This window comes from Tiliqua scincoides, chromosome 8, assembly GCF_035046505.1.
Source record: "Tiliqua scincoides isolate rTilSci1 chromosome 8, rTilSci1.hap2, whole genome shotgun sequence".
Classification (NCBI taxonomy): Eukaryota; Metazoa; Chordata; class Lepidosauria; order Squamata; family Scincidae; genus Tiliqua; species Tiliqua scincoides.
The window spans coordinates 26,854,127-26,869,565 of record NC_089828.1 but is presented as its reverse complement, the minus strand read 5'-3'; the positions used below and the strand labels follow the sequence as shown (position 1 = coordinate 26,869,565).

General features: G+C 43.9%; 3 protein-coding genes across 7 annotated transcripts in view; 1 reads left to right on the top strand and 2 right to left on the bottom strand.

Annotated features, from left to right (window-relative positions):
- Positions 1 to 5,309, top strand: part of HERC1 (HECT and RLD domain containing E3 ubiquitin protein ligase family member 1) — a 126,352-nt gene extending 121,043 nt beyond the window's left edge. For all 5 annotated transcript variants that reach the window (XM_066636361.1, XM_066636360.1, XM_066636359.1 and 2 more), the window contains exons 76-78: positions 2,221 to 2,373; positions 3,677 to 3,982; positions 4,661 to 5,309. In XM_066636361.1, coding sequence (XP_066492458.1) covers positions 2,221 to 2,373; positions 3,677 to 3,982; positions 4,661 to 4,846 — 645 coding nt within the window. In that variant the 3' untranslated portion in view covers positions 4,847 to 5,309. The remainder of the gene's footprint in view (positions 1 to 2,220; positions 2,374 to 3,676; positions 3,983 to 4,660) is intronic.
- Positions 5,216 to 8,817, bottom strand: FBXL22 (F-box and leucine rich repeat protein 22). Its single transcript, XM_066636364.1, has 2 exons — positions 8,393 to 8,817; positions 5,216 to 6,889 (listed from the first exon to the last, which is right to left on the bottom strand). The coding sequence occupies exons 1-2, from the start codon at positions 8,725 to 8,727 to the stop codon at positions 6,544 to 6,546; spliced, it is 681 nt and encodes a 226-aa protein (XP_066492461.1). The 5' UTR covers positions 8,728 to 8,817; the 3' UTR covers positions 5,216 to 6,543.
- A 1,674-nt stretch (positions 8,818 to 10,491) lies between these two features.
- Positions 10,492 to 15,439, bottom strand: part of USP3 (ubiquitin specific peptidase 3) — a 48,626-nt gene continuing 43,678 nt past the window's right edge. The window contains exons 13-15 of the mRNA XM_066636264.1: positions 15,031 to 15,144; positions 14,850 to 14,917; positions 10,492 to 13,521 (exon numbers count right to left, since the gene is read on the bottom strand). Coding sequence (XP_066492361.1) covers positions 13,356 to 13,521; positions 14,850 to 14,917; positions 15,031 to 15,144 — 348 coding nt within the window. The 3' untranslated portion in view covers positions 10,492 to 13,355. The remainder of the gene's footprint in view (positions 13,522 to 14,849; positions 14,918 to 15,030; positions 15,145 to 15,439) is intronic.

Here is a 15,439-nt window from a genome sequence, read left to right as displayed (position 1 = left end):
TTTGGCAACTCCCAATTTCCAGGGACCCTTCCAAACACCAACAGAAGCTGCAGGCTATCCAACACCTGCTGGATATCTGGGTGATAGAACCGGTTCCACGGAACCAAAGGGGCAAGGGAGTCTACTCGGTGTTCTTCCTGGTCCCGAAGAAGAATGGGGACATGAGAATCATATTAGACCTCAAGTGTCTGAACTGCTTCTTAGTCAAGAAGAGGTCAAGATGGAGGCCTGGAAGTCAATCATGGCTATCCTAGAGGAAGGGGACTTCATCACTTCCACAGACCTATCCGAGGCCTATCTACATGTTCCTATCCTTCCCCGGCATCTGCAGTGTCTCAGATTTTGTTACGGGAGGTGACATTTTCAATACAGAGCCCTCCCCTTCAGTCTCATGGCAGTGCCCTGTGTCTCTGTGAAAATCCTCATGGCGCTAGTGGCATCCCTGAGATAACAGGGAATTGCTGTCTTCCCATATCTTGATGATATCCTAATCAAATCCCCCTCCTTTGTCCGTGAGGAGAGGGATCTTCAGGCCACTCTGCAGGTACTGCGTTGACATGGATTTGTTAATGAGAAGAGCTACCTGACTCCGCAACAGCAATTGGAACACCTGGGCCTTCTAGTGGACACCAAGGAGTTTCCCATTTCTTTCTCTCTGGAACGCCAACATTATCTAGTGACTGCTCCAACACACAAGGTCAGCGCAAAGTACGCTGCTCCTGGAGCTGGCCTCCCTTCTGGGTCTAATGGTGTCTTGCCAGGACGTGGTGGATTGGTCCAGGTTCCAACTTCGCCCCTTGCAGGAACTGCTCAGACTGTTCTTACGCCTCATAGACCATGGTGCCCATTCAGGTCACTGATAATCTACGTACCTGCCTGGATTGGTGGCTCAAGCTGGACAGGCTATCCTGAGGAATCAGCCTGGAGCTTCTGTGCAGAATGATAGTTACCACTGCTGTGAGCCTCCTTGGTTGGGAAGCACATGTCCAGAACAACCTGGCTCAGGGGACGTGTCCCCAGAGGAACATGAGCACAGCATCAGTTGGCTCAAAGTCCGTGCCATCTGTCTTGCCCTCATGAGGTTTAGTTCCATCCTACAGGGAGCTCATGTTCTGGTTTGGATGGACAGCACAACAGTGAAGGTGTATGTCAACCGCCGGGGGGCACGTGGTCAAGGAGCCTGATGAAGGAGGCTGCTCAAATGGGCAGAAGGGCACCTGGCTTCTCTGAAAGCGGAGCACCTCGCGGGAAGCTCCAACGTGGCTGTGAACTGGATCAGTCATCAGACACTCAACTAGGCAGAGTGGCAGCTTCCTCTCAAGGTCTTCTCCCTGATTGCTAGGTGGTTGGCACCCTGATTCTGGACCTCTTTGCCACCAGGGAAAATTCCCAGACTGCAAGGTTCTTTGCAAGGTCTGTCTCCCCAGGGGCAGAGGGTTTGGGTACTCTTCAGAGCCCGTGGCCAACCGGGCTACTATATGCCTTCCCGCCTCTTCCACTTATTGCAGTCATGCTCAGGAGGATCAGGCAGTTCCAGGCAGAGGTCATACTAGTTGCTTCTCACTGGCCGAACAGACTTTGTTTCCTGGGAATTCTGGCCCTACCCACCTATCTGGGTTGGGCCTTGCCATCCAGGCCAGACCTGTTGAGTCAGGATCCCCTGCTGCATCCAAGACCAGACATGTTCCTCCTGAAGGCTTGGCATTTGAACGGGAGGAGCTAGTTAAGAAGGTTTATCCTGAGGGCGTCCTTAAGACCCTATTGACATATAGGAAGTTCTCCACTAATAAGGTCTGTGGTTCTATGTGGAAGAAGTTCTGCCGTTGCTGTGCCAGTTGGGGAATGGAATCTACCAAACCCAAGATCAAGCATATTCTGGTGTTCCTCCTCTAGTTCTGAGAACAGAATTAATGTCAGAAAAGCCTTTAGTTGTGAAACAGAGTATATTTTACCATCTTGACTCTTTCCCTTTGACTATTTTTGCATTTTCGCAATATTCTCATTTTTGTACATGCTCCCTAGTCCAGTCCCTCTCTTGTATCTTGGCCAGGTTGGGAGAATATCTTAGACAGCAAGAGACTTCAGCTTCCCTTACCCACATAAAACTTTTGTGATAAAATGTAAAACCTGTCCCCCAACTCAGGTGGGCAGACAAATGTGCCTATTGCTGTCACAACTAATTTAGACCCTGTCTGATCTTTTGTTCTGTTTTTCTGTTAGATGATTCCTCTGGATTCTTTCGTTGGCCAGAGTGCTGATGGAAAAATGGTTCCCATAATCCCTGGTGGGAATAGTATCCCACTTACTTTTTCAAACAGGAAAGAATACGTGGAGAGGGCCATTGAGTACAGACTCCATGAAATGGACCGTCAGGTGAGAATCATATTGTCTTCATGGTGAAAGGATAAATTCAGGCTTATTTGCATTAACTAGGAGTGTGAAACCTTGTATACAAGACCTTTGATTTTATCACTTGAAGCTTAATACCTTAGAAGCTAATATGTGGAATTTACTAAAAGTCTGAGCTGTACTACCCTTCAGCCACTATCCCGCCATGATTTGTGAATTCCACGTGCCTGTTTCCTGGGCAGGCGTCTTATTCCATTGAAATTCATGCTCAAACAGTCCCCACTAGAGGGAGCAACGGGATAGTAAGAACAAGGCAGAGACTCTAACACTCTGCATAAATCCGTGCTCTGGGGCAGGAGTCAAGGATGGCTGAAGGACTCGCTGTCCCAGCATTGCCTTCACTCTGGTGGCTAGGGCTGCCTGACATTTGAGCCTGCTTAGTTCATTAATACTACTGCTTCATAGGTTTTGCCTTCAACAGTTGTTCTAGTCAGACTAGCATCTAAAACATGGTTGAAGATGCAGCTGTGGTAAGAGAGGTGTTGTCACATTGGTCTTGGGGAAAGATGCAAGGAGAGAGCTTTGGATTAATCCAGCATGTGCTGGTGATGGGTACACCTGCTCTCAAGTCCCACTACTAAACAAGTTCTTCCTAACTGTAAGCTCTGTGCAGTTCAAAAACTCAGTGCAGTTATCAGAATGTAGCGATTGACTACTGGTGGAATTTTTGTACCCTTTTTTATATTTGACTCTGAAAGGATTACAGAAGGATTGCAATGTTGAGTTATTTATAGTAGCCAAATGGTATTTCAAAACAGGAAATGGGTAACCTCCAAATGTTGTGGACATTTCTTATAAAGCAAACCTTGTGTGAAATACACCACGGTAGAGAGCCAGCATGGATAGGGATTAGATTAGAACTTGGGGAGACCTAGGTTCAAATCTGCAATGAAACTCTTGAAGAATCTTGAGTTAGTTGCAGTGTCTCAGTCTAGCCTCCCTCAGAATTGTTGTGAGGAAACAGGAGGTTGGGCAGCAAAGAGAGCCATGTTCACTAGCCTGAGCTTCTGGGTGGGGGAAAATTAAGCAATAACAGACGATGCCATGTTTATGGCTCCTCAGGTAGTTGCAAACAAGGTCACAGAGCTAGTATTGCATCCCTGCTGTTGTATTCCCTTTTGAGAGGTGTGTTTTTTTTTTTTAGGTACATGAGCTAACAGCCATCCATTAGAACATGTACTCTGCCACCTGAACATACATTGGTTTTCATTATTGCTTTGTACTGCCAAATGCATACTTACACTGTTACCCAAACGGTGTATTTTAGGTGGCTGCAGTGCGAGAAGGGATGTCTTGGATAGTCCCTGTCCCTTTGTTATCCCTGCTTACTGCCAAACAGCTGGAGCAAATGGTCTGTGGGATGCCAGAAATCTCTGTGGAAGTCCTGAAGAAGGTTGTGCGGTACCGAGAGGTAGATGAGCAGCACCAGCTGGTTCTGTGGTTCTGGCACACTTTAGAAGAGTTTTCAAATGAGGAGCGAGTTCTTTTCATGAGGTTCGTGTCAGGAAGATCCCGCTTGCCGGCAAACACAGCGGATATTTCTCAGCGTTTCCAAATAATGAAGGTCGATAGGGTAAGATGCTTCATTTAATCCTTTGACAGTTGGAGGCAACAGTGAAAAGGGCACACTTAACTGAGAGTACCTCCATAGACAACACTAGTCATGCATCTATTCAATGAGGGTTTTATGCTTTTATACTGCTTAGGTATATGCTAATCCTAAGTGGTCAGTACCAGTAAAGAATTTCTGGAGATGAGAGTACTAAAATCAGCATGTACAAAAGTGTTGTGCTCTGCATTGGAAAAAGCCCTGCAAACTTGAATAACTAATAAACTGATTGTGCAACTTTCACCAGCAGAAAATCACCCACACAGGAAGGGGCATGCGGTGCAGGCATCTCCGCCAGCCCATGGGGAGGGCCAGTAAGCAGCTTCTGGTGTGCAGCGGCAAAGCCCTAATTGGGCCAGGATCTTTGTTCTGTTTTGCATGATCAGAAGCCTTCATTGCAGAGAGCTGGAAACAGTCATGTCTGCCATTTTCCTCCCCTTAAGTATGGAGGAGGAAAACTGGAGGAGCTTCCCAGGTTTTGGGGATAATTCTTGGAGAAGCCTAGAATTTTCCCACAAAAGTATCCAGATAGGCTCTGAAAGATCCAGCCCCTTCCAAATTGAAATTGGCAGAACTGGAGATGGCACCCTTTGGAAACGTGGTTGGTGTGTTCATAACTGCCTTCTGTTTCTCTCTCCACAGCCTTACGACAGCTTGCCTACCTCACAGACTTGTTTCTTTCAACTGAGGCTCCCACCCTATTCCAGTCAGCTAATCATGGCCGAGCGTTTGCGCTATGCAATCAACAATTGCAGGTCTATAGATATGGACAATTATATGCTGTCCCGCAATGTGGACAACGCTGAGGGCTCGGACACAGACTATTAACTCTGTGGACAAAATCATCTACCTTTCTCTCAAATAGCGCCCCATGTCAGATGTCAATGTTGATGCCATTTTCTGGTAAGGATAGATGTCTTAGAAACATAAACAGTGGCCACCTTTTTAGTTCCTCTAAATGTAACAAAACTTAGATGTGTTTATTTTTTGTGACTGTAAACAAAAAACATGCAAAAAAGTGAGATCAGTAAGGGGTGTGTTTTTTCTTCTTCCCCCTCCCCACCTATATTTTTGTTCACTTTTGATAAGTTTGCATGGAGCCTTTCTGGTGCATTTCTTTTGGGAATGGTACATTTGTAAGCCCTCCCAGTGAACATGAGTTGTACATTGTGTATAATTCATTAGAAAGGACAGTTTTACATGAATATTCTTATATTTATTTTTGTTTTAATTTGAAATGCCTGTGCAGGGTTCCTTATGCAGAGAAAATAAAACAAATGGAAGAAGTGAATTATGATTTTTACTATTTAATGTTTTGGCACTTTACTTGTATTTCTAGTGGGGGCTGACCCAGGCCTGTGGTTTGTCAATTTTGGGTCTCTGTCCTGTTAATTTTCTCTCTTCTTAAGGTGAGAACAGGTATGAAATAGGTAAGCTACTTGCCAGAGAAGGGAGAGGACTAAGTCCAGAAAGAGGAACCAGCTGTCCTTGTGGGCCTGCTCAGGTAGATCTCGGTATTGAATAGCCCATATGGGATAACAACCTATTGCTGATGGTTAAAATATTTGGTGATAACTGAGGTGCTTTGTGTGGCAGGCATGTGAGGTGGTCAAGAAAGGCTCCTATTTTAAAAATGTGTTCATTGGTTTTAGAAACTTCCAAGATTCTGCATAAACTTAATTTGATCCTTGGTGTCCCATTCTGTACAAAAAGTGCAGCTTCAGTTCCAAATACAGGAATCTCAGGGACAAAGTATCAGCAGGCACAGTTGATTAGAAAAGATAAGTCCCTCACCCTTGCATGGAGAAAAACAGTTAAGATACTCATGTTGCAATAGATGGGGTGGGTGGAGCCAGTGAGAGAGCCAGTATGCTGCATTCTCTACATCTGCTCTTCATTTTAAATATATTAACGCTGAAGGGCAACCCAATAGGGGTGCAAAATGTAAGGGATGCCTCCAGGACGTTTTGGCACACTAAGGCAAAAGTACTGAGTTATGGATATTTTGTTTACCCAAAATTATTTATTTACACAAAATTATTTATTTCAATAGAAATGTAATGAACATGATAGAGACTGAGATGCAATTGCACTTTGCAAATTTTTGATGTATTTTTGGAGATAAACGCCAGTTAATTGAGACTAAGCATTTCTAGACTTTAGAACATTTGCTGAAAATAGAAAAATTATTATAAATTGTTTGCAAACTTGTCACAATATTGTAAGCTGTTTACATGTGTGGAATTCAGTCAGAAAATTTTTGATTTTGTTCAGTAACTTAAGGAGTTAAATCCACACTGCATGTAAACAAACTTATGTTCTGACACTGAAGTATCTTGTGCTCACAGTACAATCCCTTGGTAATTTGGAAAATGAAACATATCCCTATAATTCTTCTAGGCATGCAGGGCAACAAAATTCCAGGTTGTGCATCTGATAGTGTATAGATGCTTGCATGGACACAACATTTCAGACACACATAGGCACATAAATAAAATCCAAGGAGACCTTGGCTGCTCCTCTTACTAGTGCCACAGCAGTTTCTTTAATGCTCTTTCAGATGCCCAAATGGTGCCTGGCTTTTTGTCTGGGATCATGTTTGCACTTCTCTCCGCTTTCAAAGTTATTGATGGGCACTTTTTCCGGATTCTCTGCAAACCAGCCTGGGTTATGTTCCTACAAAAGTCCACATGCAGAGTTTGTAAACAGTCCGCATAGAGGCTCACAGCTTCCAAAGTCTGGTCAGTGATCTGGACACAATTTTCCAGTTGGAGAGTCCTGAGGTAGGAGCAGCTCTTGAGAAGCAGGGTGATATAATCATCAGTGACATGGCCACATCCAGAGAGAGTTAAGGACAGCAGGTTTGGGCACCTGAAAGCATGAGCACTAGGTTAGTGATGAAGCATCAACCTGCTTTGAGAGAGAATCCCCTAAACCCAGCTCCCTGATGGCTTGTTCTTCCCAAACTCTGGTTCCTAGCTCCTTGCAGCATGAGAACAAGTGGAGGCAGTACTTAAGATTGTGTTTGCAATCCAGTAGATGCAAGAGTAGTCTAGAAAGCTTTTTTGGGTAATGGCTTTGTTGCTGGAGAACATTGTAAAGAGACACTAAGTTTCTGTGCAGCTGCCCAGGTGAGCAGGGCAGGTGGCCAAGAGGCTCCATAAATCAGGGTTGTCATTCTGGAATGACAGCCTCACCTCATTATTTCATATGTAGAGTGCAGTAAGTGTTCCACCTGTTCCTTTAGAGTGGCTGTCCTAAGTGTGAAAGCATTCCCAGTTTGCAAACCAAAGCAGGTTCACCCTTTACAGGTGAAGAAACCTCTAAAGTACCTTGGTCTGCTTTCCTGCATTGTGTCTGCCTTTGACACAGCTTCCCTGTTAAATTATGTTTTAACACTTAATACTTGCAACAGGTCCAGGCTTTCCAGCACACTCAATCTAAGAGCTCAGCCCATTAGAACAGAATACACATAAGGACAGACTACAAAACCACATACACAGAAACAAGACTTGGCTGTTGAGAATTGTGTGTACTTGCAGTTTTTTGGATGACTGTTGTACAAGTTGGTATGGAGCTGTTTGAGAATGCAGCTCGGGAATCTTTGTAATAGCTGGTAAAGCAGAGAGGGGTTATGGTGTTCCTTCAATTGAGTTGGTTAAGACTGAAGAACCAAATTCTGCTGAGCAGCTTAAGTTTTATTGGGCAAGAACAATGCTGCTGCGTAGTTCCCTCTGTGTGTCTCTTCCTACTTCTGAAGAAGGCAGCTGCTAGAGATTTCTCCAAGTTGTTTGCCTGTCACTTGGTGTGCTGTCAGAGTGAAAATTTGTGAAAGCAAAATGCGTGTTCAGTGTCTCAGAGTGACTGCATGTCTGTATACCTTCTAAAGCTGCTTAGGTCTCATCAGTGAAAGTTAATCTTCATTCTGTGAGATAAAAGGAGAAGGCAGGAGGGATGGGGGGATCCTCTTGGTGTTAGCAGGAAAGAAAGACCAGTTATTCGAAAAATGCTTGGAATGTTCAGGCAGTTAAGCATCTCCATTGGAAGCTCTTTATGGAAATAGACCAGCACAGAAACTGCCCTCTGACCTGGCAGATTTGATTTGGATTTTCATTTAAAAAATAGTTGCTGAGCTGCATGAGCTCAGAAATCATTGCAGAAATTTGATACTGTAGTTTAAGCTACAAAGGTTAAAGAGTATTTAAGATGTGTGTTGGTAAAACTGCTGTTTCTCTAAAGCAGTATACTCCTGGGCATGCCTAACAGGAATCACATTTTGTTTGAGCACAGCAAAAGGTAAAGCCTAAAATCTTTATACTTGCCTGAATATGCAATCCATCACTTAGAAAACCATTTCATACCCCAAGGGCTTACCTGTTGCAAACCTGGAGTAAAAAATCATTGACAATGTGTTCGTGTGTGCTGCAGATGTCTCTCTGGAAGGTGCTCTTCATCCAGTCCTCGATGTTGCACACTTTGACCCTGCTTGAGTGCCAGCTGATGGAGAGGTAACGCAAGACTGGTCCCAGGACAAAGTTGCCCTTTGTTAGTTCTGCAGGAGACTGAAAATACAGCAGAGGCCACAACAAGGGATCCTGAAAGACCCTGAGCAGCTGGCGACATGTCTGCCCAAGGCTTTTCCTGCTGTTTTTGTCTAGGAAAGAAAAAATGTGCAGAAGGCATTCCCGGTTCAGTTGAGTTATATGCATTAGTCGTAAGAGTGGTGAGTTGTCTGCTGAGAGAAAACTGTTGTGTTCTAGCAGCAGGGTAGGAGGCTTGACCTGCTTCTGAAATGCTGCTGGTCCCTTGCACAAATATGGTGTGGAATAGAGGTTATTTTTGGCTAGCAGCTGGCAGAGAGACTTTTAAAAAGGACAAGGATCAAGGGGAGGCTGGCTGTAGCTTTGGTTTCTTCTCCCTGTGGGATGGCCACAGTAGAAGCAAAATGGCTTAGTTTAAGCAAATGTTGCCTTAAAAGGATTTATTTGCCTTTGAGAGCATTCATGTTTAGAAGATAGATAGTGGTCTGAACAAGCAACCTAACTCACTCAGTCTGCTCTGAAGCTAGAGTGTGAAGGGTGTTCACCTGAAAGACCTGGCCCCATTTCACTTACTAGACAAGCAATGACTGGATCCAGAGAAAGTGCCTAACCTAGTTATGGAAACTCCATAGACTCCAAAAGCTGAAAAATGATGCGCCTGCCAGTAGCTAGTAGGTCCTTTATGGACTGGCTTTAAGAACTCAAGATGTGATCTTGTTCTCCCCCATGCCAGATTGGGTTAGTGACCCAATTCCAAACTCTCTCGCTCAAACAAGACTTTGTATATGGCCATGTGATAAGGATGGCAGTAAGGTACATTGTTAGGAATGGTTTTAGAGCAGGGCCAGAGTTCAAAAAGCACGTTCATGCAGTGATTACTCCATCAGTGGGTTCCAGTAACAGAGATGACTGAACCCTTTGCTGCAGAATAAGCATTTGGACAAGTATAGAATTAAGAGTTTGAAGGGTCCTGCAAGATTGAGCCTGCACAGGCACCTGGAGCGAGTGAGTACTTGTAGAATACAAGAAGCTTCATGTGTAGAACTTTATCAAGCCTTGCTTTGTTTAAGGCAATTGCCCATAGCACTTAAAATAAGTACATGTAGTAGTTTCTCCATCTCTGCTACAGTGCAGAAGTCTAGCACAAAGTGGGTTCTACTTAACAAATGCCAACATTTACCACTGGCATGTGTGCAGCTTCCAAAGTGGTAGAGAGCCTGATGTAGTGGGTTGCCAGAGTCAGTTCCTTACCTTAGGGTTACTGTCTGGAGGAATTTCTAAACTCCCTTGTCCAAGACAGACTTGGTAAGCTAAGAGCCTGAACAGCAACATACAGAAACACGAATGTGAGGGGGATTAATGCAGTACACTCCCCCCATAAAGGCAACAGCTATGTGTCTCCTTTACTTTAAAACTCTTCATCTGATGAGGGAGGACCAAACCAGTTACCAAGACTACATCCATTCACAGCAGAAACAGGCAAGGCTGGCTCCCACCAGGAAGGAAGGAAACAGTCTCTCTTGACCAGTCGCAGGCAGGCAGAGCACATGGGGCTGAATCATTAGAGGGGGTGGAATACAACCGTGCCAAGGGCATATTACCCACAACCAAGAACCTGTGTTGTGGTCTAACTGGAGAACGATAACTGAAACTTCTTTTCTAGCTAAAGAAGAATAGAAACTGGGCAGAGAAAGGCAGTTTTCCTTAAACTGTCTTAAGCACACTGGAAAAGAAAGAGGTGCTATTCCACAGATAGAACATGAGGCAGGCATTGACTGGCAAGGCATCTGTTATAGGGAACAGCTGTTTAAATCTGCTTGAAAGAGGAAGGAAATGACAGGTGCCTGAAAATACATATATAATGTTGTCTTGTACCACAAAAGCTACTACTATGCAAGAAGAATTTATCAGTCAACACTTACCCATAATCAATTCAAATACACACAGAAAAATCCATACCTCACCTTTTTATCACAGTTGCCTGCCTACTTGCTGACAGGAAAAATTCTTACAGGTCAAGGCACTTTGCCAAGTGAGATATGCAAAACTGGATTTTGCAGTAGCACATCAATTCAACTGCTCCCCAAAACTGACTGACACTCAATTAGCACATCTGGCACAGAGAGAAGAAAAGACTTTAATGGCAAACCTTCCAGAGAAATGTATTTTAGGAGGGAGCTTGACGTATGGCCAACAGTCACAAGAACTCCAAAGAAAAGCTCTCAGCAGTCTTCACCAAGGCTTACATACAAGGTTTTAAATGGCAAAAAAACAATCACAGCTATGGCACTACAGCCCCAAGGGCTCTCTAATGAACATTGGAACCAGAGGCGAACAACTACAGCAGTGGGACACGCATACTCATGAAGAATGTAAAGCCACTGTTTCCAGCAAGCCACCAGAAGTGCCTTAAAATGTGGCTGCATCTTCCCTTTGCCACTGAGTCATCTCTGAATCCCCTACTCCACCTTTCCAGGGAATGAAAGAACTCAGGTCTACTAATGGTTTTATAGACAGCACCTTTTCTATCCAGCTTCGGAAGGCAATGCCGTGGCTTCGGCCACTACAGGCAGGTGAAGGGCTTCATCGTGCAGGAGGACTACAAAGGGATAGGGTGGTGGGGAAGGACACACCATATTACCTTTCTAACCCAAAATGGAAGTGGAAAAAAGGCAGCCCTCTAAATGGGCAAGTGTTAGTAATGACTAGTATAAGCCAAGCCACTGCTTTTTTAGAAAGCAGCTACAGTACTCAGCTACATTACCACCTGTATATTCCTGCCAATGAGCATCACTGGCATGGCAGTGCTAAAACAAACAACTAAATTGGCTGGAAAAAAGTTCTGTTCCCCTCCCACTTTAAAGATACAGGCTATACATAAAATTTAATACGAACCCAAGTGCAGTACACATTGACTGCGTCAAATCTGTCACTTTGACATAACTCACTGAGTAGAATCCAGTGGATAAGCAAAGATCTCCACCAGGAAGAGTTAATACTTGTGTTGCCACAACTCACTGATCATACTGTCCAATGGTGTTTAGAGAAGGGGGGAAGCAAAATTAGGAAAAGGCTTCTTTGTCCCAGACCTACATGCCTGAGCTAGCAGACAGCCTGCTTCAACAACAGGCGCAGCAAGTGCATTATATTGCAACTGCCACAGTCCCCCCCCCCCCCAAAAAAAAAACCAAAACTGAATGGTACAGGGATGAACACTACTACAAGAAAGGGGGGGAGGGGGAACCAGGGCAGCTACTAACATAGCTGTTTTCTTTAGTGATGCTTACTGAGTTATCAAGAAAGGCACATTTATATCACTTTCTGAACCTTCATCCTTAATTTGAATGGCAGTAAGTACAGTGAACAGCCTCGCTTTTATGCTTCCCTCTGACTCCTAGATGAAATAAGTGCTCATTCAGAGATACTCTACCCCCTATCCCCCAGTGGACAGGTTGCTTTGACTCCTACCACACACCCATCTGCTGTGTACCTTTGAGGGGAACATCTGACAACTTAAGGTTCTGTCTTGTTTCCAGCAAACAAGTTCTCTTGTCCACTTCGAAAAGGAAACCCTGAAAACCCCATAACTGCCCTTTGAAAATAGCACCATGTTTATAGGGATCTCTCTGCTTCAAGCAGGAAAGGAGTGTGTAGGACTCGGGTGGGTTAATGTCTCCCAGCTGCAAACAGCTGGCATTATGATACACATGGGTGCCATGGCCTTCTTCATTTTAAAAAGTCAAGGAAAAGAAAATCACTGTTAGCTTGTGCTTTCCACAACTATAACACCAATTTACAATAAGAAACCAAGAGGAACGAACTATGTGGCAACATGAGATAGCAATACATTAATCAAGCCATTGCCTTGAGTGAAAGATTGTGCCCCTAAGAGAGGTTGTATATTCTGCCTACACCACCGTTGCTTAATGTCTCCAAGGTCTGCTGCTTGAATGTCTGAACAGATTTTGAAGTTTCATTTTACTTCCAGGGCATCATGCAGCAGAAGGGGGCCCAACAGCATTAACGGAATAATTCTATGCATTCATTTTGAAGCAAGGTTAACAAAACCTGAATTTTCTCAGGATTTTTGGTAGCTTAATTTCCATAGAAAGATAATTTTTTTCAATTACTTAAAGGAACACCCCAAAAACGTCAACCACCTGAAACAGTTGCCATGACAAGCCACTCTGCCAACTAATAAGGATAGGGAATTTTGAAAGAAAGCAGGCTCCACAGACAGAAGTAGCAGCAATTTTACAGCCTGCTGAAGGTGGCCATGGTTCATTCCTTTTTACAGGCAGCCAAAAGTCTGTCCACAGGTAAGATGCTTGGGACTCAACCTATGGGTACAAGTTCTTGCTCTTGAGAGCAAAAAGTCTCACATCACAGCTGAGAAAGCAGCAAGCGTCTCCATTGCATTTCATAACTGGGTACACAATCGTGCTTCTTAAAAGGATTCAAGTTTCTCTGATGTAAATGTGCCTTTAAGAAAGCAAACTGAAATATTGATATAAAAAGTCAGACTGCTAGCTCTTGAAAACTATATATAAAAATTGAGTTAAAGCAGCAAATCATCATCATCTGCCAAGGTTCTTTTTTTCTGGTATACACTAACAACAAAGTTAGCTTGTGTCCATGTTCAACAAATCAAATGCTACTACTGACAAAGTAAAACTAGACCCCACAAGAAAAATCTGAAAGTGCACAATGAAATCAAGAGTCTTGGATCAAGTATTTGTGGAGGATTGGAAATGTTTTGTCCAACAGACTTGATATGTGAAGGGTGAGAAGAGGTATTAAAGTTTATCAGATCCGGACGTGGCCTGCCGGTCGACGTAGAAGAGGATGTAGGCCTTGGCTTTCACCACTGTCTCTTCATCGGTCAGTGTCACGGTGCTGTCATTGAAATGGAACCAGCGGCCCTCGTGAGTGGCGTAGGCTGTGTAATGGCCAGAGCCAACCCTGAAAGCATGGACAGACAAAAGACAGAAGCATAAACCCACTGCTTTTTCACCTTCCCTTTTCAAAAACATGGTTACCAGTTCAGTCACACCAAGGTTTCCTGGAAGTTGTGCCATGCAGCAGGGCCACCCACCCTCACAAATCCCCACAGTTCAAGAAAATTGAGGACTCATTGCCTAGATTAAGTTCTTCCCACCTGAATTTTATAACTGCAGGTTATAACTTCAATTCTCAGCAGACACAGCACCTCTCACATCTAAAATGCTTTAGGTTTCTTCCATTCCACCCAACCATCTTGAGATATGTTATTCATATTCCCATTTTGCTCAGAGAAACAAACATAATCATTACTTGTTCAAAATTACGCAAGGCAGTTTTAACCACTACAAGGACAAACCTTTCTTTGAGTTTTTGATTATATGCCTAGAGCCACACAGTGCATGATACAGCTGAAAATCCACCTCTCTCAGGACCAACTAGCCCCTGTCCTAGCCAACTAGTCCACACTGATTTTACAAGCCTGGTCCTCTTGCCCTTGGGCTGAGGCTCAACCAAGAGCTCAAACCAAACCCCATAATTCATTGCCGCTATTTTGTAGGATAAGTTAGTTCATTTCAAGTCTGACCTACCCCTTAACATTACTGTTTGTGAAAATTACAGTTAAAGCAAAAAAACTATGTCTTCTGGACACTATCCTCTCCCCACCCCCACTTCTTAAAAACCACAGGAAGCATTACAAGATTTTCAGCCAGAAGACCTAATTTCATTTAAAAGTCAAGTGTGACTAGCGGCCTCTAGTGTAGGAATTAAGCAGTTTCCAAACAAAACAGATCCCCATAAGCAAACTCAATTAACATGAGAAATTGAAGCTTAAATTTCAGCTAACAACTCAGATTATAATCATTAGGCAACAATTTTGTATCTTATTCTTGATTTCTTAAACTTAAAAAGGGGTTATACAAGAGTTACAAACAATGCACATTTTAAAGACTGCCCATTAGATTAAGAAAAAGCATCAATTAAGGAAACACCTTACATCTATTGCCGCCCCCTCCCCACCTCAAGATGTACAAATATCTCAAGCAAGACACAGTAAGGTTCCAGACTAAGATTCCCTCTGGCCACAGGTAGGCTCCTCCTAACCATCTTCCAAAGGAGAAGATCAATTTTATGCTCAACTCCAGCGCTGGCCAGGTTTCAGTGAATGAAGGGCAGTGTGCAGAGGAACTGTAAAATAATTAACCTGGCCTTTAAGAGCAGAGGAACTGTAAAATAATTAACCTGGAAATGCAAATGCAGTTTTCTGCTGAAGTTCTGGTTGTACTTACCCGGAACCATGATGCACAACCACAGCAGCAAGGTCATACAGGCAACTTTCTGGGCCACTGTTTTCAGGCTGCAGTTTGGAGCAGGGTGGGTGGAGAGGGAGACAAACTGGAATTGAGAACTTGATCAGCACTTTCTAGAGCCCACAAAAAGCTCCCTCCACCCCCTGGACTGTCACTGTACCTCTAGCAAGTAACACTTCATGTCTAGGCCTCTCAAGGGAAACTCAACATAGGTATCCACTTTGTTCCTCAGATATGCTGTCCAGTGAAAGCGTTTCAAATGTAAGCAGAGCACCTACAGCATTTCAAGAACAAACCAAAGGTCACAGAAAGAACTCTTTAACAGGCAAGTAGTTAAATTAAAACTAACCAAACAAAAACAAATCAGCTTCCCTCTCTCAGTGCCAGAATGCAGAAATGATCACAGAGAGATAAGAACATAAGAAGGGCACCATGGGACCAGGTCAAAGGCCCATCTAGTTCAGCTTTCTTTATCTCACAGTAACCCATCAAATGCGTCAGGGAGCAGACAAGACAGGAGACCTGCATCCTGGTGCCACTCCCTTGCATCTGGCATTCTGAGGTAGCCA

Bases quoted from the DNA above. Each gene is read 5' to 3' on its own strand.
- FBXL22 (XM_066636364.1), bottom strand. From the start codon at position 8,727: ATGCATATAACTCAACTGAACCGGGAATGCCTTCTGCACATTTTTTCT. The intron at 6,890-8,392 runs GTAAGCCCTTGG...TCATGCTTTCAG, and splicing joins TTACTCCAGGTTTGCAACAG to GTGCCCAAACCTGCTGTCCT.